At 37.2% G+C, this 22,673-nt stretch overlaps 1 protein-coding gene across 1 annotated transcript in view; it reads left to right on the forward strand.

Moving 5' to 3' along the window:
* Positions 1-22,673, forward strand: part of NAA25 (N(alpha)-acetyltransferase 25, NatB auxiliary subunit) — a 66,641-nt gene that overhangs the window by 37,089 nt on the left and 6,879 nt on the right. Inside the window, exons 13-22 of the mRNA XM_010828834.1 lie at positions 3,924-4,104; positions 4,721-4,820; positions 9,380-9,531; positions 10,063-10,188; positions 12,352-12,595; positions 13,268-13,391; positions 14,556-14,621; positions 16,160-16,257; positions 17,402-17,512; positions 21,484-21,630. Of these exons, the coding sequence (XP_010827136.1) occupies positions 3,924-4,104; positions 4,721-4,820; positions 9,380-9,531; positions 10,063-10,188; positions 12,352-12,595; positions 13,268-13,391; positions 14,556-14,621; positions 16,160-16,257; positions 17,402-17,512; positions 21,484-21,630 (1,349 nt within the window). The remainder of the gene's footprint in view (positions 1-3,923; positions 4,105-4,720; positions 4,821-9,379; positions 9,532-10,062; positions 10,189-12,351; positions 12,596-13,267; positions 13,392-14,555; positions 14,622-16,159; positions 16,258-17,401; positions 17,513-21,483; positions 21,631-22,673) is intronic.

The raw sequence follows: 22,673 nt of genomic DNA on the forward strand, positions 1-22,673 counted from the left end.
CTGAATGTTGAGCTTTAAGCCAACTTTTTCACTCTCCACTTTCACTTTCATCAAGAGGCTTTTTAGTTCCTCTTCACTTTCTGCCATAAGGGTGGTGTCATCTGCATATCTGAGGTTATTGATATTTCTCCCGGCAATCTTGATTCCAGCTTGTGTTTCTTCAAGCCCAGTATTTCTCATGATGTACTCTGCATATAAGTTAAATAAGCAGGGTGACAATATACAGCCTTGACGTACTCCTTTTTCTATTTGGAACCAGTCTGTTGTTCCATGTCCACTTCTAACTGTTGCTTCCTGACTTGCATATAGGTTTCTCAAGAGGCAGGTCAGGTGGTCTGGTATTCCCATCTCTTTCAGAATTTTCCACAGTATGTTGTGATCCACACAGTCAAAGGCTTTGGCATAGTCAATAAAGCAGAAATAGATGTTTTTCTGGAACTCTCTTGCTTTTTCCATGATCCAGCGGATGTTGGCAATTTGATCTCTGGTTCCTCTGCCTTTTCTAAAACCAGCTTGAACATCTGGAAGTTCACGGTTCAAGTATTGCTGAAGCCTGGCTTGGAGAATTTTGAGCATTACTTTACTAGCGTGTGAGATGAGTGCAATTGTGTGGTAGTTTGAGCATTCGTTGCCATTGCCTTTCTTTGGGCTTGGAATGAAGACTGACCTTTTCCAGTCCTGTGGCCACTGCTGAGTTTTCCAAATTTGCTGGCATATTGAGTGCAGCACTTTCACAGCATCATCTTTCAGGATTTCAAATAGCTCAACTGGAATTCCATCACCTCTACTAGCTTTGTTCTTAGTGATGCTTTCTAAGGCCCACTTGACTTCACATTCCAGGATGTCTGGCTCTAGGTGAGTGATCACACCATTGTGATTATCTTGGTCGTGAAGATCTTTTTTGTACAGTTCTTCTGTGTATTCTTGCCACCTCTTCTTAATATCTTCTGCTTCTGTCAGGTCCATACCATTTCTGTCCTTTATCAAGCCCATCTTTGCATGTTTTAAACCTTGTTAACAATATAGTTAAGATTGTTACAGTTTTACAGATGAGGGAAGTACAGGGCAGAGAAATAAAGAAGGTAGGTTGTTCAAAAATCATACAGTGCAAATACCTGGGAAGTTACAGATATTATAGATGCAAGGTTTCTTTCTTACTTTTTTTTAGGATTTTCATTTTATTCTTTTTTCCTTTTTCTGTTTTTGGTTTCTTGAAGTCAACAGAAGTGATGCTGAATGTTCCAGTTGTAGACATAGTCATTGTTCAAGGTGGATCTGATAAAAATTAGAAATGTTATATAGGGACTTCCCTGGTGGCCCAGTGGCTAAGACTCCACGTTCCCGATGCAGGGGACCTGGGTTTGATCCCTGGTCAAGGAACTAGATCCCACACGCTGCAACTAGAAGATCCTACATACCATAACCGAGACCAAAGATCCTGCGTGCCACAGCTAAGACCTGGCTGGGTCAAATACATAAATAGATTAAAAACAAAAGAAATGTTCAGAAAATTGGGAGGATTTCTAGAGAGACTGATGTGAATGTGAAAGGATTAAGAAGAGCACTTTAAATTGATGATGCCCTCAAACACTCATTCAGGGACTTCCCTGGTGGTCCAGTGATTAAGACTTCACCTAATGTAGGGGATGCAGGTTGGATTCCTAGTCAGGGAGCTAAGATTCCACATGCATGGGACCAAAGAAACCAAAATATAAAAACAGAAGCAATATTGTAACAAATTCAATAGAGACTTCATGATTCTGCTACACAAATGAAATGAGGCATGAAGGATATAATTTTTCCCCCCTCTCTATTTTTACTGGGATATAATAGATACATTACATTATGTTAGTTTAAGGTATATTATATGATAATGTGTTGCAAAATGATTACCACAGTCAGTTTAGTTAAAGTTCATCACCTCGAATAGCTACTCCCCTTGTGATGAGCATCTACTCTCTTCAGTTCAGTTCAGTTGCTCAGTCGCGTCTGACTCTTTGCGACCCCATGAATTGCCGCACGCCAGGCCTCCCTGTCCATCACCAACTCCTGGAGTTCACCCAAACTCATGTCCATCGAGTCGGTGATGCCATCTAGCCATCTCATCCTCTGTCGTCCCCTTCTCCTCCTGCCCCCAATCCCTCCCAGCATCAGAGTCTTTTCCAATGAGTCAACTCTTCTCATGAGGTGGCCAAAGTGCTGGAGTTTCAGCTTTATCATCAGTCCTTCCAAAGAACACCCAGGACTGGTCTTGTTAACTGTAGTCACCATGCTCTACATTATATCCTCAGAACTTAATGTATTTTATACCTTTTTGTTATATTATAAAAATTAATTAGAAAAAAATTTTCCCCAAGATCCTCATCAACCCTTGATGTTCTTTGATTTGGTGAAGAATTTGCATAGAGTTGTAGTTATATTCTAAATTTTGCAAAATAAAATAGGTTGATAAATGTCTTCATAATGTTGAATGTAATAGTTCAGAAGTGTAAATTAAATCTTTTTTTTGCTATTTACTTTGAAATTTTGTTTCCATTTAAGAGAGATCATTAAAAAAAAGAAGAAGTTAAAAAACTCTGTTATGGTTATCCTTGAATAACATTGGACTTAAAACATTTATCTGTAATTGTACAACTGTCTCTTCTGCTCAATTCTGAACCTGTTGAGGCCAGCAACCACCTGTGACTCTCTGGGTCTTATATCTAGTGTTACTGCAGAGTTTAGGTCACTGAGTGTTGAATTAAATAAAATAAGAATTGTGAAGACCAGTTAGCAACATGAGAAAACACAAAATTGGATGTATGCAGTGATTACTACTGTGTGAAAGTAATTATAGTTCAAAAGCAGTACATTAATCATAGTGGTAGTTTGAGTAGAGCTTGGATAGTTTACATAGTTTGGGTAGGATTATAGATGATATTTATTTAAAACTCCAATTTTTGGTTATATTTTGTTTCTTTTCTCTTGGGGAAAAAAGCATATAAAATATAATCTCAGAAGCTCAGTGCTTAAAGCTTTCCACTTTAGACATTTTTTTCCTAAACAAAACTAAACAGAAAATGGTATATTTTAATCTCAGTTTTCCAGCTTCCTAAAGACACTAACATTTTTGCATATTTCCTTCTCTCTTTGTGAATGCTTTATATACTTGAGATGAACTCTTCATACTCATTTGAATTCTGTATGTTTTACTGGTCACTACTGTTTGGTTTTTTGGCTTTTAAAAATTCCTTGTTAATATCAGTTGACTGTATGATATTTCTCTGTGTGGGTATAACTATAGTTTACTATTCCTCTCTTATTAGTACAATGGATGTTCTTGTATGTAAAACTTTATCTGCATTTCATATTATTTTCTTTAGACAATTTCATAAAAGAGAAATTACTTACCCGTTAAGAATATTGATGTGTGTAACTTTTTGAATTTTGGTACTCCAGAAAAGTGTGTCATTTTAGTTTAATTATTAGAGGGCAATTTTTTTTTTCAAATATTAGTTGACATCCTATTAGTAGAGTTACATGTAGAAGAAAAATGGTGTCTAGAGAAAGCATCTTTCTGGGGTTTTATAGAGAAAACCCTGTACTGGGAAGGTTGGTGGATTCCAGTTCTCCTTCAAAGTCCATCTCTTCTCAGAATCTAGGATTCTGTGAGATTCCAGACTTCTCTTTAAGACCCAGCAACTTAAAGTTGCATCGTTTTTGCAGATCTTACCTCAGTTGAACTGAGGTAACTATTGAGGGACTGTCTATTCAGGGAAATTCCCTATTTTGCTTTCAGGTTTGTATCTAAAATGTGTTCTTTGCCACCCAGCCTAATCCTAAAAATAGTGGAGGGGATGACGTCACTAAGTTTTTGTTTTTTATTTTTGAGAACCCCCATTTGCTGTCAAAAACTGGATAATGCTATTATATTTTGGTTCTAGGTGATGAGACCGCTGTGTGGCAGGCCCTGACTTTGTTGGAAGAGGGACTGACTCATAGCCCTTCCAATGCTCAATTCAAATTGCTGCTTGTTCGAATCTACTGTATGCTGGGGGCGTTTGAACCAGTGGTGGATCTGTACTCCAGCCTTGATGCTAAGCATATCCAGCATGACACCATTGGGTTGGTAGTATATACTCTGAATAATGAGCAGCCCAGCAGGGTGGGGTCCTCATACATGGAACTCTAGTATTTTAATTTTAGCAGAAACGTTGTTCCTGGTATTATGTTTTGTAGATAAAATAATCACCTGTTATGTATGACCCATTGCAAAGCAGATTTTTATATCTTTCAGCATTTTGTGGTAATTTTAAATTTATACAATTCAGAAATGGTTAAAAAATTTTTCCTCAGATTCAAAAGAACATTTAATGTACTTTGAACTCTTTTTCCTTGGCACACATTGTGTTGAAGTCTACTTCTGCCTTGCAGTTGAGGTTGAGACTTCTACATTATGCATTGGTCTCAGAGATCCTTTGAATTTGTATTTTGATTGTTCTTTGTGGTGAATCAAGGGTATTTTTCTCCATGTCCCATAGAGCTGTTTTAGGAAGACAGCATTGTATAAAACTGAATTAACTTTGCTGTTTTTAAAAAAATTTGATTCTGTGAATTACATCATTTCTTTGGCAGAATTTTTTAAACTTTTCTTATGCCTAGCTGTTTGAATAATTTGAAGTGTAGTATTTGATACTAGAGGTGGATAGGTATAACATTTTTTTTTTTCCTTCCAACCTAGTTATCTTTTGACCCGATATGCCGAATCCCTAGGTCAGTATGCTGCTGCATCCCAATCGTGTAACTTCGCACTCAGGTTTTTCCACTCCAACCAGAAAGATGTAAGTGAAAAAAAAATTTCTTTCTTTTTTTTAATGTGGTCTTGGTCTACTGAATGCACATGATCCAGAGAGCGTCTTCTTTCGAGTCCCAGATGCACACATGAAGGCGCACCATGCTGTACTTGCCAGCGCCTTAGGCCATACCTTCCTGGCTGAAGGCTGTTAGGCAGAGGTAGAGAGTTATCTGTGGTTGTTAGAACGAGTATGTTTACTAGAATCCTTGCAAGTGCATTTAAAAACTGGTTATTAACAGAATAGGAAGTGCCTATTAGGTCTGTCTTTTAATCTCTAAGAGACTTTCTAAGGGTATAAGAAATAGCCCATAAGAGTTTATAGCCTGGGATGCCAAATATGATTTTATAATAGCATTTGTTCTCTGTTACTTTTATGGGTTTCTGAAGTTTATGACAACTGTGCTCTTTATCACAGAGAGTATACTTACCTTTCTTACAATTATAAAATTGACCATTTGAAGGACATTTTAAGAAACTTAAGGCAATAATTTGTATTTTAAAGTGACAATAAATAACGTAGAGTTTTTATGTGCCATAATGAAAGGATGGGATGTGCACCATATTTTTCACTGCAAGCAGATGTTGTCATCTGCTTAACTTGTCAGTTAAGCAGAAGTTTTTGTGGGGAAGCCATATGGTCTCTACTAAATCGAAGTATGCAGAACCACTCAGGAACATACGTGGAGAAAAGACATGCCTCAGCAGTGGTCACTGCCTGCTTGCTTCTCATGTGCTTCTAAGACTGATCACCTGGAATTTGGCCATGCCTGGTGTCTGCCCGTAGTGTTCCATTTTCATGGTCTAACAGCAGCTAAGAAACAGCAACAAGGAAGCTGGTTTCTGAGGTTCTTCTTGGCCAACACTCATGAAGATTTTTTTTAAAAGCCCTTTTGTAACTATGACTGCTATATCTAGTTATCTTTCATCTATAATTCTTCATGTGTGTATTAAATAGAAAGCGGGCACAGGACAGAAGCATTTCTAACCACTGGAATACAGGTTTGTTGCTCTCAGCTTGTGATAATTAAATTCTGCCACACTTCAAGGCATGGCATAGAGGGCTGGAGTAGCATAGAGTGGCAATCTTTGCATCATCAGTTGGCTTTTAAGCTCTATCCCTCTTCCCCATGACTCCACTTCCCAACAGTGATTGTGTCTGTTCAGGTCTCATTCTGTGCCCTAACTTCTGATTGGGGAGAGACAGAAGTAGGCACCTGCATTTAAACATATTGTTCAGAAGCTGCTGACCTAGCTTTAGGGTCAGAATGGAATCTCTAGGAACTTGGTTCTAAAATCTCCTAGCATGAGTGGGCAGTCAAGTTATAAATCTGTGAGTTTTCACTGTGTATTCAAGTGTCTATGCTTGCCATTCTCTGTTTCACTACCTGAGGAAAGACTCCAAAGAAGAGTATATTTCAAATCTCATTATTCTGACTCTCATTACTGTGTTTCTAAGGGAAAGGTTAAATAAACATTTGATATCCTGAAGAATCCTTTTCAAAGTTTTGTTTCTCAAATAGCTTTGATGTGGGAGTGGGGGGTAAATTAAGGGATTAATCTAAGTCTGGAGTTTGGTTTTTGTCCAGTTTTCAAACATCCAGCATTCTAGAGGAACTATATTGTTCATGAATTGGTCAATAAAGGCACATTATTTTATGCTAATAAAAATTAAGCTTTAATATTTTCCCCCACAAAATATATTTTACCTGAAGAAATGTTTTGAGAACTGTATACTCACACATAAAACAACCCAACCAAAAGTACTGTAATAGGGAAAGGAGATCTCCAGGAATGATTGTCCTCAGTGGCTCTTGGTATCTTTGTTTGATATTTTGCTGATGGTCATGTGTGGCAGGAGTGACTAATTCACCTGAATGTATGAGATGCTGAAGATGATAAAAGTAAAGCATTTATGAATCTGGGACTAGAACTGTACTTGAAATTTATTTATATTATTACTAACTAGGGGAAACAGCTGTTTAATCACATTAAAGTATATAACTGAGGGGGAGGAGAAGATGAGGACTAGGTCCTGGGGCTGAAAGCAAGGCACAGTACAGCAAGGCAAACGCACCTTAAACTGTAGTGCCTAGGCCGAGTCCCAGAATAGGAAAATGGAGACTGTGGTGTGGACTGTTCCCTTTAGGAGTTTGAAGCTAAGAAAGGTCATGGTTGTAGTGTTGTACTGTCTGTGTCAAACCTACTGACAATATTAGAAATACCTTTCTGGAAAGCTAAAGCTCTGTTATACATCTTTTATGCTCAGTAGTTTTTGGCATCCCCAGATGATTTTTTTGCTTGAGTGACTGATATATTTCAGTTCCTACTCCTTAAAATCCTGGAAGATCTGCTTTGTAAGGCTTTGTGCTGTGGGATTGAAAGTTCTATTTGGAAATCTACATAGGGATTTTCTTTTTGGAAAGGTCATTGTCTGCTGTCATCTTATTTGGAGTAGATTTTTATAATACAGGAATTAAGAGCTTATATTCACATATCTCTAGAAGTAACATACATGTTCATACTTTTAAAAAATTGCCTTTAAAACTCTCTGTTTTAAGTATTCACAGAGATCATCATTCAGGGATTTGATGTCCATCTATTAATATTCTGCTAATTTTCACAGTGACCAGGGTTCATTTCAGGCATCCATATGGGATCCAAATAGCCTCATTGGTGCATAAATGAATAGAAATGGGTACGGACAACATTCTGTGATACTCAGAAGTCTTTAAAGTACCATGGCTTCCAGTTTTGCCTGCAGTTCCAATAAGGCCTTGTTGCTTCAAAGCGTAGTGCTTCCTCAGTCTTTGTCCTGTTGGGAGCTGCCAGGGCCCTTTCCTAGCTCTGCAGTGATACTACACTGCAGTATTAAAGGAGGACTATCTCAAAAACAGAAGCCAGAGAATTCTGATTACGTTTAGTTAGTTAAAGGACTGCATCCCCTTTTTGTGGCCCCTTATTCTCTTGCCTTTTGTTTTTTTTTAAGTGGTATTCCGTGGCCCACTCAGGAATTAAAAATTTCTTCTGCACTTGGTAAGGCTGAGTTCTTTCCTTTAATCACAGTGTATTTTGCAACTGTAATTAATAAATTTGATTGGAATCACCAAAATAAAATTTCTGTCCTGATTAGTCTCTGGATCATATGTTCCTAACCAGCTGCCTTTCCCCTCCCAGCACCCCCCCGAACTATAAGGTCCTATTGCAAGGGCTGATGTTAAACCTTGCTATGTTTTCCAAGCCAGGAGGCCACTGGATAGGCATATGTGTTTAGGGTATCCTGGCCTCTCCTTGACTGGGCGTATCACTGTCCCTTAATCGGGCTAGAAGGTACACGAGCTTTTTCAGATAGTCCTTCTTTAAACCTGCAGGATCACAAGTAATCTTTTTAATTTTCTTGTGTCCGTCCGTCTTTAATTTCTCCAGATACTGCAGGCAAACAGCTCGCCGAGGTGTCCCATGGGGGTTTAAAAGCCGCATCGAATGCAGTTGAATTAGCGCCCGTGGCGCAATCCCGCGGCCTGAAATGAACCCTGCGAGGCTGTGTATCAGAGGGTATGTTGTTGACTATTGGCCTATTTTCCTATTGGGCAAATTACTCAGTCATAATGGAGATGGGGACAGAGCTGACTGAGGCTGTGCAAAAAGACTAGCTTTTCTGTAAAGGATCTTTGGGGCAGACATCAGCTTTGAGCTTAATACTTCCCTTAGCTTGAAAGGGTGCCCTTCTGACTTCTGATCCTGATGGCATAGGCCCATACCCATGAAGTTCTTCCCTGAGATTTCCTTCTGTTATGCCAGAATTGCTGTTTAGTATTCTTTATCTTGCCTCTGTTCATGTTTCATCTGTATATATGTATTAATCTAATTAAAGTACATGTGTTGAGTGTTCCCTTTATTTACCTGTTTATGGAATTTCTAGCATAGTAGTTTGGATGGACTGGTAGCCTGGTTTTTGAATTTTCTGTCTTCAGAATGGATTATGACATGATTTTTTTAGGTCTTTTGTTTGGTGAATTCTATCTTGATGCAATGCACGTATGTCCTGTGTTTATTCAGAAGTAAACAAAACCAAGAGGCATCCTGTCGTTTTTTCTGAAGGAGAGTACTTTTTACTTCTGATGGTAGTGGGATGGTTATATTGTACTGGTGTTTCGGTATAAAAGAAAGTATATCTTAGATGCAGAAAAATATGGAGTAACATTCCTTCCACTATGGCACTAATCAAAATTTTGACTGATGTGTATAACAAAACTTTCAGTCCTGTTGAAATGAAAGGCATAACTCCTAGGAGGAAGTCTGTGTGGTGGTAGCAGTGGTTAAGTATTATTAGTAATAATACTAGTGAAGAAGACATTTGACTCCAGTATATGATAGAAGAAAAATAACATTTTTAAAAGCTGGTATTCTGCTTGGTGACCAAAAACTTTCAAGATTAGTTTCAACATCTTAATTTTAGTTTGAGTGTTTTGTTTTGTCTTGCAAGGTTTGTCTTCATTGCCTGACATGTGAAATATTTATACCAAGGTGATGTCTTTCCTCCCCCAGACCTCAGAATATATTATTCAAGCTTACAAATATGGTGCGTTTGAGAAGATCCCAGAGTTTATCGCTTTTAGGAACAGGCTGAATAATTCTCTTCATTTTGCACAAGTTCGTACTGAGCGGATGTTGTTAGACCTTCTACTTGAAGCAAATATGTAAGTATTGCAAGAGAGCTAATAAGGAACTAAGGGATTAGATCAGATGCTGAGAGCCATTAATGGGCTCATGGATGTCATTAGTGGGCTTAAGCTAAAGAAAAATGAGGCGGTGGGAGTAGGAGGGAAAAGGGAAGTAAGGAGAAAGTGCCTGTCATGGGGAGTGATAAAGTATTGTCAGCACCATCCCAGGTTCCCCACAGAAGCCAACTGGGCCATGGTCATTGTCCCTGGTCCATGTTGTGTTTACAAAGTTCCCCATATCCCATGGACATGAGATGTTGGGAATTAATGCTGATGAATTTTATTTTCGTTGGGCTTTCAGATGCCTTTCTCTAGCTGTGTAGCAGGCCAATATGATCAGTGCTTGGTTCTATTTCATGTTATATGAGCTTTTACTTCTTAATATTAAAGCCTTCCTTTCTTTACTCTTTCCTTTTCTTTCTTTCTAGTAAAACAAAGTCCTGGCTAGTATGTTTTCATGGCTATTTTACTATTGAATAATACTTAAATAAAATTTCTATATCCCAGATCAACCAGCTTAGCAGAAAGTATAAAGTCAATGAATCTTCGGCCAGAAGAAGATGACATTCCATGGGAAGCCTTGCGAGACAACAGAGACTTAAATGTTTTCTTTAGCTGGGATCCAAAAGACAGGTAACTGGAATTTAACCCCAAGAAATTTATTTTTAAAGAATTAGGATGATGTTAATGTATGGCAAAAACCTCTACAATATTGTAAATTAATTAACCTCCAATTTAAATAAATAAATTAAAAACAGAAACAAAAACAAAAAACTAGGTACCAATATCCCCCATGAATACAGATGTAAAAACACTCAATAAAATATTAGTAAGCTGAATCCCAAAAACATAGAATTAGGATGAATTTAAGAGCTTTTTTTATATATATATATTATATATATATATATATACACATAATTATGTCATACAATAACATGTATATTGTAGGGATCAGAAAATACAGGTAAGCCAAAGGAAGAAAATAAACCTCACCCCTATGTGGAAATTACTGGCTAATCTAAAAGTTCCTCTGTCACACCATACATGAAAACAAGTTATAGATCGATTAAATATTTTATGTTAAAACAGAAATTCTAGAAGAAAATATAAAAAATATTTTTAAAAAGTTGGGAAAGCCTTCCTTAGCATTGTATCAGATCTGGAAACAAAGGATTTGACCCTGTAAATATTAACCTGCTATATAGAAGTAAATCTGTTAACAAGTTCTAGAGGTATCTGGTATTAGTAACTTTCTTCATATATATTAATATCCTTCACATATACAGAGAACTCAATAAATCAATAAGAAGCAGATAACAGAAAACAAGTGGGGCAAAGGGTTTAACAGGAATTTCAAAGAAATGCACTTTATATCTATATTCGTATTTTAACCTATCAGACAAAGATTTAACCTATTGGATAAAAAAAGATTAATCTTTGTTCTCAGCAAGGTTATGGGAGAATGACTATTGTGCATTTACGTGGCAGTAAAACTTTATATAACTTTCCTATAGGGAATTTTAGTGATACATATCAAGATTGAAAAGACTGTGTACCAACTTGTGGCTCAGCTGGTAAAGAATTCACCTGCAATGTGGGAGACCTGGGTTCAATCCCTGGGTTGGATCCCTGGGTTGGGAAGATCCCCTGGAGAAGGAATAGGCTACCCACTCCAGTATTCTGGCCTGGAGAATTCCATGGACTGTATTGCAAGACACGACTGAGTGACTTTCACTTCTAGGAAAGTGGAAACTAAGAAGTTGCAGAGACATGTACATGAGGTAGTTCTGAATATGCTGTGATTCAGTGACTTGCCAGGACTCAGGGATTCTGCATGTAGTTGTACTCACAGCTGAGGTCTTTTGTAACAAAAGGAAGAGTATGTGACAGAACCAGCAAGGGAAAGAGATTCAGGTGGTTTGTGGAGAACCCTCTGCACAGACTTCCAGTGTTCTCTCCCTCCTGTGAAGGAACACGCTGGGCATGCTCCTTTCTCGAGCAGCGAAAAATGAAGTAACGTGTGCAGTATTTCTGTCCAGAGAAGCCCATTAACGACTTGATGCCCTAGGTTTTTATCAACTGGTTATGTAGGCACCCACTTTGTAGCATGTACCAATATTTCAGACTCCCAGAAGGAAAGCGCTGTTTACCCTAAACCACATGATTATGTAAACAGTCTAGGCACAGTGAGCCACTCTGATCATTTAGGGAATGGTTGGCACACCAGGTTCCCAGACCTCAGCCAGGGGCCAACCACTGCAAGCAGGCCTTTCTAAATAAAGATAATAGCCCCAGGCTTACTATGTTAACTTTTTTGTACACACTGTCATAAAAAGATGCAGTTTACAAAACAGTATAAACACTACTGTGAACCCATTTTATTTGTTTAAAATATATAAATATTTGTAGTTCATTTTTTGTACATCTGTATTGTAAAAGCATGAAAAGATCTATTCCAAGCATGTTAATATTGTGGATTCTTAGGTTATTAGGGCCCATTTTCCTGCCATTTAAAATTATTTTTTATATTGGTGGTGTTTGAGTTTTTTACATTATGTATTTTATCATCAGAAAAACCAGTCTCACATAAGGGGAAAATGACTTGTTAGATAGGTTATCTTTCCATTTTATGGGTACCAAGATGGTGACTTGGACTGTTTTGGTTTGTCCAAGATCATTCAGCTATTAAATGAAAGCTGGGATCATTCAAAGTCATCTTGACTAATGAAAGTGAACTTTAAAAGATTTAAAGTTGACATGAATAAAATGGATGGTTTGGGAATGTTTCTTTTTAAGGGATGTTTCTGAAGAACATAAGAAACTTTCCCTGGAGGAGGAGACAATGTGGTTAAGAATCCGTTCCTTAACGTTGAGGCTAATCAGTGGACTTCCAAGTCTTAACCACTCTGTTGGGCCAAAGAACTCAGAGAAGACCACTGAGAATGGAGTATCCTCCCGGATTGATATTCTCCGTTTGCTCCTTCAACAGCTGGAGGTGGCGCTGGAGACGGGAAAGCGATTTATTGAGAAGGACATTCAGGTATCATCAGTGTTTATTTACAATCAAAGCTGCAAAAATCTGTGACTGTCTTTTTGAAAATAGGAATTGGGGTTGGGCGAGTAGTAAAGTGGGGCTTCCCAGGTGGCGCTAGTGGTAAAGAACCCACCTGCCAATGCAGGAGACACAAGAGACACAGGTTCGATCCCTGGTTCGGGAAGACCCCCTGGAAGAGGGCATGGCAACCCACTCCAGTATTCTTGCCTAGAGAGTCCCATGGACAGAGGAGCCTGGTGGGCTACAGTCCATGGGGTTGCAAAGAACTGGACACAACTGAAGTGACTTAGCACTTATGCGTGAGTAGTAAAGAACAGTATTTTGTCCCCGTTTATGGCATCTACAGGAAAAAGATAAAACTTTTTCTAAACTTGGTGAATTGCAAAGGCTTCTTCAGTATCCAACTTGGATAGTGAGGAAAAGCAGAATAGTCTTTTTTTGTGATGATTAACTTTTAATACCTACCAAGAAATTAATATAATGTTTTTGTTTTCATCATAATGATTTGGTTATTATTAGCTTGCAGATCAATGCTTTGTGACTTAATCATGGAGATAGATTTTTATCCAGTAGTTACTGTTCCTTGTTTTCTCATTTTGTATTTTATGAATTGAAATTTAAGTGGATTTAAAGAACATCACTTTTTCTTCTTTCCAGTACCCTTTCCTTGGTCCTGTACCTACCAGAATGGCTGGATTCTTTAATTCTGGCTGTTCTCAGTGTCAGACCAGGTCTTTTTATCTTGTTAGCGATATTTATGAGCTGGACATCAATGGTTTAGGTAAGTGTATACTTGCATGAGTATATTTACAGCATCTTTGTCACTGAAAACTTAGTGAATGCAACAAAATATCTATCACCTCACATATTTGGAAAAGTTTGGCAGAGATGGAAGCAGGAAGCTGTTCTGGAATGTCTGGTTTGATATACAAGAAAATCCATTAACAGTTTATAAGAAAATCGATTAACAGTTTACAAGTAATGTTCTAGAAATTTAAGTCTGTTTCATATTTTATTTTCTCTACCCCCCTTTCTCCCCTCCCCCACTCTCCCTGGTTAGGCACCTCTAAATACCAGTCAATCCCTTTTCTTCCTTTTTAAGTCCATTCCATATTTAAAATCATATTTTAGGTCCAAAAGTTGAAGAAGTCCTTGGTTTGTTGAAATATCGTTGGATTTCAAATTGAATTCTTTTAATTCACTCATTTATTTAGAATTTTTTTTAAAATTCAAAGTATCATTGGTTTATAATGTTATGTTAATTTCTGGTGTACAGCAAAGTGATTCAGTTATATCTGTATATATTTTCATATTCTTTTCTATTACAGTTTATGATAAGATATTGAATATAGTTGCCTGTGCTATACAGTCAGACCTTGTCATTTATCCATTTTATAAACAGTAGTTTGTATCTGCTAATCCCAAACTCCTAATTTATCCCTCCTCCACTCCCTTTCCTCTTTGATAATCATTAGCTTTCAATGTCTGTGAGTCTATTTCTGTTTTATAAATAGGTTCATTTGTATCAGATTGAATTTTTTACTTAAAAATGAAGGCCTAAACTTTGTAGAGAAGACTTTTTTTTCCTAATCTGTCAACCCAGTGAGAATCACAAATGCCTTATACATCATGTATTTTTCTTTCTGTTTTATTTTTCCCAAATCATAAGGTTTGTCGATTCTATCATTTAGTATACTTGAAACACATACATTTTTAGTCCTCCTAGAGAATTTTAGATAGTGCTTTTGGCGGAAAGGTGATTAATACCTTTCTTTTCCTTTTCTCCTTCCTTTTCCTGTCCTCCATCTTTCTCTCAGTAATGGAATTTAGGTGCCTGTGGGTCTTAAAAGAAAATGTCCTTGCCTATGCTTTCAGGTGTTGGTTTTGCTTCTTTATCTTATTTTAAAAAATGAATTGAAAGTTTTTCATTGTTTGTCAATTGTAGAGGATACAGTGGAGATCCAGGAGCGAGTAGAGAATAGCCTTAAGTCTTTACTAGAACAATTAAAAGGTAAGTGTTCTAACTGTGGATTCCCATATCGTATCTGATTGTCTGATAGCAGCTTATTTTTTAATAGAAACTTGCAAGAGATTTTGAAAAATAGTAATGTACACTTTTGGTATTTTTAAAGACTTGTTTCTATTTCTCTCGTGTTCTAGTGGTTAAGACTACGTGCTTTCAATGCAGGGGATGTGGGTTCAGTCTCTGGTTGGGGAACCAAGATCCCACATATGCATGGTATGGTCCAAAACAAAAAAAAACTGAAAAGTTTTGTTTACAAAAATAGTAGACACTTTTTGTAAAACAGTACAGTACACAAATGGGTATGGTCTTTTCCCCTTTACCAGTCACATTCCCACCAACCTAAGTAGGTGCTGTTGACATTCTGCAATGTGCAGAAATGTGCACAGTCATACATATGCATATGGAAATACATAGTAGTGATTTTTAAAAAAAAAATATAGGGAAAGATATAATGCATGCTTTTCTGGCTTTATTTTTTGTTATCCTGGACTTCTTACTATGTAAGTTATATCCATATCCACACCTCATTTGTTTTAAGAGCTGCATAATATTCCATAATATTGTATCCATGTACTGGTTTTATTTATATACCCTGAGTACATAATATATTATGTGTAACAATGCTGAAATAAGTATCTTGGGACATAATTGTTTGGGTACTTATTTGAGTATTTCCTTGGGGTTAAATTCCTAGCAATGAAATTGGTAAAGAACATAGGACTTCCCAGGTGGCTCGGTGGTAAGGAATCCACCTGCAGTGCAGGCAGGAGACGTAGATACAATCCTTGGGTCCGGAAGACCTGGTGGAGAAGGAAGTGGCAACCCACTCCAGTAGCCTGGGAAATCGCGTGAACAGAGGAGGCTGGGGGGCTACACCCCATGGGGTTGCAAAGAGTCGGACACAGCTGAGCAACTGGGCACATACATAGGTGTTTCTTTTAACTCTTAAATATTTTAAAAAATTATTATTTCATTATAGCTGATTTACAACACTGTGTTAGTTTCATGTGTACAGCTTGAGATTGTTTTCCATTATAGGTTATTGTGCATTTTAAATCTATAAGGGCCTTTCTTTTTCAGAGCCTAAATGGTTTTTTATTTTGTTGCTCAAATGAAGCTGAAAATTAAAAGATGATCAAGATTATGAGAGTAAAACCTGAAATTTGTTATGAAGGTGCATTTCTACCGTGCACATTAGTCTTTCAGTCTATAATGACACAAATTCTGTAAATCCCCCGCTTGAATTCTTACTTTTATGTGAGTGCCCTATCTATGGAAAGACATAGGTAGTATTTAGACCCTAGAATATAATTTGTAAGTCTACCTTTTATCTTTTGAAGACAGTAGAGCTGTAGTCATGTGACTTTTTAAAGAGCTTAAAACATATTCTTTAGTGTTTGGTTCATTGGGGAGGGGGAGCTTTCTGTATTAAGTCTTTATATCTGCTTATTCTTGACTAGATTGTACAAAATAACACTGAAACAAAAGCTGAATAAAACCATAAAATATTTTTCCTTTTTCAGATGTCTTCAGTAAATGTAAAGGTGACCTCTTAGAAGTTAAAGATGGTAACTTGAAAACACATCCTACTCTTTTAGAAAATCTAGTCTTCTTGGTTGAGGTATGTTTTTGTTTTCATCCTAAAAAAACTCAGTGTTCCTTGATTGTGTGGAGGATTAATTTTCACAAATGAACAGGTAATAGGCACCTTATACCTATAATTTAACCCGTCATCCCCACCTTTTGTTAATTGAAAAGCAATTTCAATTTTCTGAACTAAATCTTTCCAAGAATATCAGGAGAATTTTAATTCATACTGCTAGGGTAAAACTCTGAAATTTGCTTTACAAATCTCGAGAGAGTCCTCAGATTCACTCTAAATCTAGCTGTGTTCTGTTCATCCTCTTTTTTGACTCAACTGTTATGTAGTTTAAGTTAATTCTTGTTAAATTTTTAATTTGCTTTTTACATTTGTTGCTGCTCTTCACTAGTTGCTGAGATTGTGCATTATGAAGGAGAATCCAGGAGCTGATGTAGCAAAACTCTTTTAGCCAGAGAGAAAAAGAGGAGGACACAAACACTCATAGTCCATTATCTTTTTTCCTTTTGTCACATGTTTAATTACTTTCTTTTCCTATTAGTCTGTAAGCTTCCTGAGGACTGTGTTCTCTATTTTGGTGACTGGCACATTTCAAGTGTATAAGAGATAATGAGTGGAAAAAAAAAAAAGAGATAGTGAATGAGAAATAATTGTATACATATATATATATATGTACATGAATATACTGTAAACTCCTAACTTAATACAAAGGAGAATAGGTGCTGACCAACTAGGGGAGAATTCTTCGTACATAAGTTAAGGTTTGCACATGAGGCAGTGTCTTACCTGGATAGAGAAGTGGGCACGGAGAGGCATATTGTATGGAACCTTTGGATTCCATGCCTAAATTTGGACTTTTCAGTGAAAAGGATGTTAAAAGATCCCTATTTCTTGCAAGGAGGTGAAAGAATATTGGACTGAGTAGAAGATTAGTTTAGAGCTGGGAGAGTGAGGAGAAAGAGTAAAGGCAGTATTCTGAGGAGGAGATGAAGAAGACGTGGATCAATGTGGTGACCGTAGAATTAGAGTGGAGAGTTATAAGAGAAATTGAAGGGATTTACAAAGAAGAGCTGTTTGCATAGAATTGGTTTAGTCCATAGTCTTTGTTCCTGAGGTATCCTGAGTGTAATCCTTATTGATGAATTTGCAATTTTTCTTCTTTCAGACTATTTCTATTATCCTTTGGGTATCCAGTTACTGTGAGAGTGTCCTGCGACCATACAAATTAAATTTACAGAAAAAGAAGAAGAAGAAAAAAGAAACTAGTATCATCATGGTAATAACAGAGAAAATACAAGTAACAATCTGGCTGCATGCTGCTTTTTTTTTTTCACTCTTTTCCTGCATTTTGTAAAGGATCTTAGGATCTTATATGTGTTCATTTTCTCTCCCCAGCTTAAAAAAAAATTATACAGAAAAACTGAAAGACTACTATAATGACACCCAAACATCCATACCTAGATTCACCACTTACTAATGGTTGTCACATTTCTCTCTTGCCCTTTCTCATTCTCTAACATCCCCCACCCCCATTTGTCGAACCATTTGAAAGTATAGACTTTGTAATATTTAACACACCAGGGTAAATGAAAGGCAGTCTCCTACAAAACCACGGTACTCAAGACATTTTCACACCCAAGATATTTAGTATTGATATAATAATATGTTCACATTAACCTTTCCCCTGTTATCTCAGTTATGACCTTTATAGTCTTTTTCAAAATCCTAGAATTTTACTAAGGATCTGACACAGCTTTTTGTCATTTCTCTGTACTCTTCTTTCATTGAAAGTACTTCCTTAGCTTTTAATTTTTGTCTTTGTCTTTGAAGAGTCTAGCTAGATTTTTGGTAGAATATACCACAATCTGGATTTGGTTAATTGTTTCATTAGATTTAGATGGCTGTGTCCTTTTTAGCAGTTAAATCAGGAGGCACTAATGTTATGTCCCATTATTGATAATTTCAGATTTATAAGTGTGTCTTTCCTCTCTGTGTAATTAATCTGTGAATTGAGACTGTGAGTATCCTGTTCCCTAGAGCTTTTCACCCACTACTTTTAACATTCATTATTAGTCTGACTTGCATGAATCATTTATTACTTCGATGGTTCCACAATGGTAATTTTTTTTAAATGCTACTAATCATTAATCATTTATTATCTGGCATTCTGTAAAACAGAGTTGTATATTTTTAATACCAACTATTTTAGTATCACTGTGTACTCATTCTTTTTTAACTTTACCTTATAATCCATTGTCATCGTTTTCTTTTGGATGCCCAAATTTGGCTACTGGGAGCCACTTTAGGCTGGTTCCTGTCCTTGAACGTGTCCTCATTGGTTTTTGAGCCCTTACTTTCCGAAACCACAAAATGTTCTAAGTACTTTGTTCTCACCCATTGAACTGAAAGCATACATTTTTTCCATTGAGCCCTAGTTCCTTTATGGGGAATGGCTATTCAGAATACTAGGATCTAGTTGTTAGATGCACTGATTGCTATTGGGGTTTTATTGCTTCTAGTTAATGTCAGTGAAGAGAGACAGGAAATTTATTTAGATACATACACACATAGTTTTAAATAATTATTACAGACAACCTCCAGCTACAGTCCAATATCATAGTCCTCTTCCTTCCATTCCTTCTTTCATTCAATATTTGTAGCTTTCAGAGTGAGAACAATGGTTCCCAACAGGATCAATATATTTATTCATTTGCTGTTTTACAGTAGAACTGTAAATAGTTTTGGAAATAGTACATTGGTTCCATTACCAGTTCCAGTAACAAACCCACTGAAGTTCAACTTTTTGCAGTTCTTTTTTGTCCTTAGAATATGTTCAATGAATGTAGTAGTTAAGGTACTCTATAAAAGCACTGGAGTTTAAAACTCAGATTATATTATTAATGTAGATAAGATTCATGTATTTCTATTTGTATTCAACTTTGGAGTTTCCTCCCATCTTAATTGGTTAACTTTTGAATCTGTGAAACATTAACATAATTTGTATTCTTTTCATAAGGAAAGATGTTCAGGATTTATTCTGCAATGACATGCTATTTCATTAATGGGAGATTTTTGTTCATTGTAGCAATATAGTAACCATTGTCATTTGAAAATTTTGATGGTTTTATTAGTAATATTAATTTCCTGCACAATTCAGTAACAATTCAGGAATTCTTTAGATTTGACACTTGTCCTGGGTATTACCATTTATTCACTTCTCTCCTTCATTGTTCAAGATAATTTTAACAGATCATGAGTGCAGTGTTTGAAAGTATAGACCAGAGTTGCTCTGTTACTTTCTTTTCTGCAGAAAACCCCTACACTCTTAGTACTTGTCAAAATAGCTTTTGGTATTTGGATTTGGTGTGAGTTTTTGTAGATACTGCTTTTCTAATTTCCAAAAATGAGAATAGCCTTCTTTTTTCTGATTGTCAAAGTAACCTAAAGATGAATAAAGAGAAAATCACCCATTTTCCCACTAAACAGTGATAGCCACTACATACAAGCCAGAAATATAGAAACTCTCTATAGAACTTTCTATCAAAAGCCCTGAACTTGGCTGTTTGTTTTGTTTTCACTTACTAAGGTATCTTGGATATCTTTTCATTTCAGCAAATATAGATGTATCTCATTACTTTAAATGATTATGTGCCATCCTGTTTTAGTCATATACCATAACTTATTCCCAATGTTGGCTGTTTAGCTGGCTCTAATTTTCTTCTATTGTTTTATTTTTTTTTTTAAATTATTTTTGGTTGCACTGGCTCTTCCTTGCTGTGCTCCAGCTTTTAGTTGCAGCAAGCAGGGGCTGCTCTTCATTGCGGTGCACAGCCTTCTCATTGCAATAGCTTCTCTTGTTGTGGAGCACAGGCTCTAGGCATAAGGACTTCAGTCATTGGGGCTTGCCGGCTTAGTTGCTCCGTGGCATGTGGAATCTTCCTGGATCAGGGATCGAACCCTTGTCCCCTGCATTGGTAGGTGGCTTCCTATCCACTGTACCACCAGGGAAGTCCTAATTTTCTCTTAATATTACAAATAGTACTGCTATTAAAATATGGACAAATACACAAGATGAATTTATAATATGATTTCCTTAGGCTATCTCTTAGATCTGAAATTACTATGTATACAGGTTTCCCCTGCTACAAGAAGTTTAGCATTCCTTTGAAACCTTTCATAAGTCCAAGTGGCATAAAGGGAAGAAGCAATTACCTTAAGACACGTCTTGCTAATGGGATACACAGAATAAATTGAGATAAAGCACAGATGCTTACAGACATAGTTCAGAGCTGTGGTGGCTTGATGTTGAGTATGGTTCCAGTGCCACTCTTGTTGCTCAGGGTGTGCGCTGCTTCTATAACAGCTTGCTGCAAGTGCTTTTCACCTTTTTCCTATAAAAATGAAAATCCTCTTTGGATTTCTTTTGGTTAGCAAAAACAGGTACTAATGTAGGTCTTTCATAAAAGCTAAGTGGCATGAAGTGAACTTTCAACAAGCCAGAGATACCTGTTCTTCTGTTTTTACATTCTCCAATGGTGTGGTGTATCTTTACCCATTTGATAGGCAAACATTGGTACTCCTGCCCCCCGCCAATTGGTGTTGAAAGAATTCTGTTGATGTTGCACCTTCAAAGAAAACTTCTTGAGTGAAAAGCTAGCTTTACTAGTTGATTGGCTGGGTTTCTTGTGTTTATCTGTTTTTTTTAATTGTACCATTGCTGGGACTTTTTGTTTTCTTTTTTCCTTTTTTAAAGATTTATTTATTTACGGCCGCACTGAGTCTTCACTGCTATGCCTGGGCTTTCTCCAGCAGCAGTGAGCAGGGACCACTCTAGCGGCAGTACCCGGGCTTCTCACTGCCAGCAGCTTCTCTCGTTGCAGAGCGTGAGCCCTAGGGCATGTGGACTGCCAGTTGTGCCCCGCGGGTCCTAGAGCACAGGCTCAGTGGCTGTGGTCCATGGGCCCAGTTGCTCTTTGGCATGTGGAGTCTTCCTGGACCAGAGATTGAACCCATGTCCCCTGCATTGGCATGTGGATTCTTATCCACTGAGCCACCAGGGAAGCCCTGCTGGGATATCTTTGATATCTTCTGTTTCTGTCTTTGGCCAAGTTTTTCCTATTGTGATGGTACTATTTTTTCCATTGATATGTTTTGAGCTATTGACTCTTAACATAATTATGTGATATAAGCACTGAAGAAATATGTTTGATAATCTTTCAACTTCTTAAAAATCTTTTTTTTTTTCAGCCACCTGTTTTTACCAGTTTTCAAGACTATGTTACTGGGCTTCAGACTTTAATTTCCAATGTTGTGGATCATATTAAAGGACTTGAAACACATCTAATTGCACTTAAACTTGAAGAACTTATTTTAGAAGACACTTCTCTCTCGCTGGTAAGAGACTGTAGTTGATCAGCAGTAAGTTAAATAGAGACAGTCGAGTGTTGTCACTTGTATCACAGGGACGAGTTAGTTTTCAGTTCCCCGTTCTCTCCTTGTAGGACTTGAGATGAGAAGGTCCCTGGCACTAGTTTTTATTGTGGTGGTGGTGGGGTCTTCTCCCCCACTCCTCCCTTTTATACATTTTTGGGGGTGCTGTTTTACTGTGAAAACTACTGATGGATTGTTGAGGAGTGGAATTATTATTGTCCCTATTTTGAGCACCAGAGGAAACCAAACATACTTTTGAGAAATCCAGGGACAATCTCCTTGACTGAGAACTTCCCTGCTGCTGGATTGGTTGGTTTCTTTACCAGCCCAGCAGTCATCACATAAAAAAGGAAAGATGCTGAACATCAGAAATAATCATGTCAGTATTAGTTAGGCCAGAGCAAGTCAGCCAATAAGGAAGTACAGAATCAAAGGTACCAGTCATTAGTTTTCTCCTGATCATTGTTTTTAGGCTGGTTTCTTAAAATTCTGCAAGGAAAATCCCAGTAAAGTCACTTTTTAAAATGTAGGTTCTTTTTAAAAAACAAATTTAATAGAACAAATGGTGTCAGGTAAGTTAACATGCACCACCCTGGAGTAGGTTTAGGATTTTGGAAGGTGCCAGAAGGGCAGTTGTGGAGCCACCTGTTTCTAGCTTATTGTTCCAGTGATGGAACTCTGATCTTAAGGAAATGATTTTCTTCAGTAGTTTGTCTAACATGAGCCTCTGCTGATGACTGAGCTCCCCCAGTAATATGAGGCAGCCACCATCCCAGCCCAAGACTTCCACCTAGACCCTTGGAGGGAAGGGAATGAATGGAATCTTGCTTGGAACACCAGCTTTAAAAGATTGTAAGCCCCTCTTTTGTAAAAACGTCAACGTATTAGAGCTTTGAACAAACTGCTTACTGTGGGAAAGGGCTCAGAGCATTTAACATTTCCAAAGATTGATTAAAGGAATCAAACAAGTGATGCGTTTGGTTTTAGCCAGTTAAGCTGTATATTCA

The sequence above is a fragment of the Bison bison genome, unplaced genomic scaffold (genome assembly GCF_000754665.1).
Source record: "Bison bison bison isolate TAMUID 2011002044 unplaced genomic scaffold, Bison_UMD1.0 scf7180017864495, whole genome shotgun sequence".
Classification (NCBI taxonomy): domain Eukaryota; kingdom Metazoa; phylum Chordata; class Mammalia; order Artiodactyla; family Bovidae; genus Bison; species Bison bison.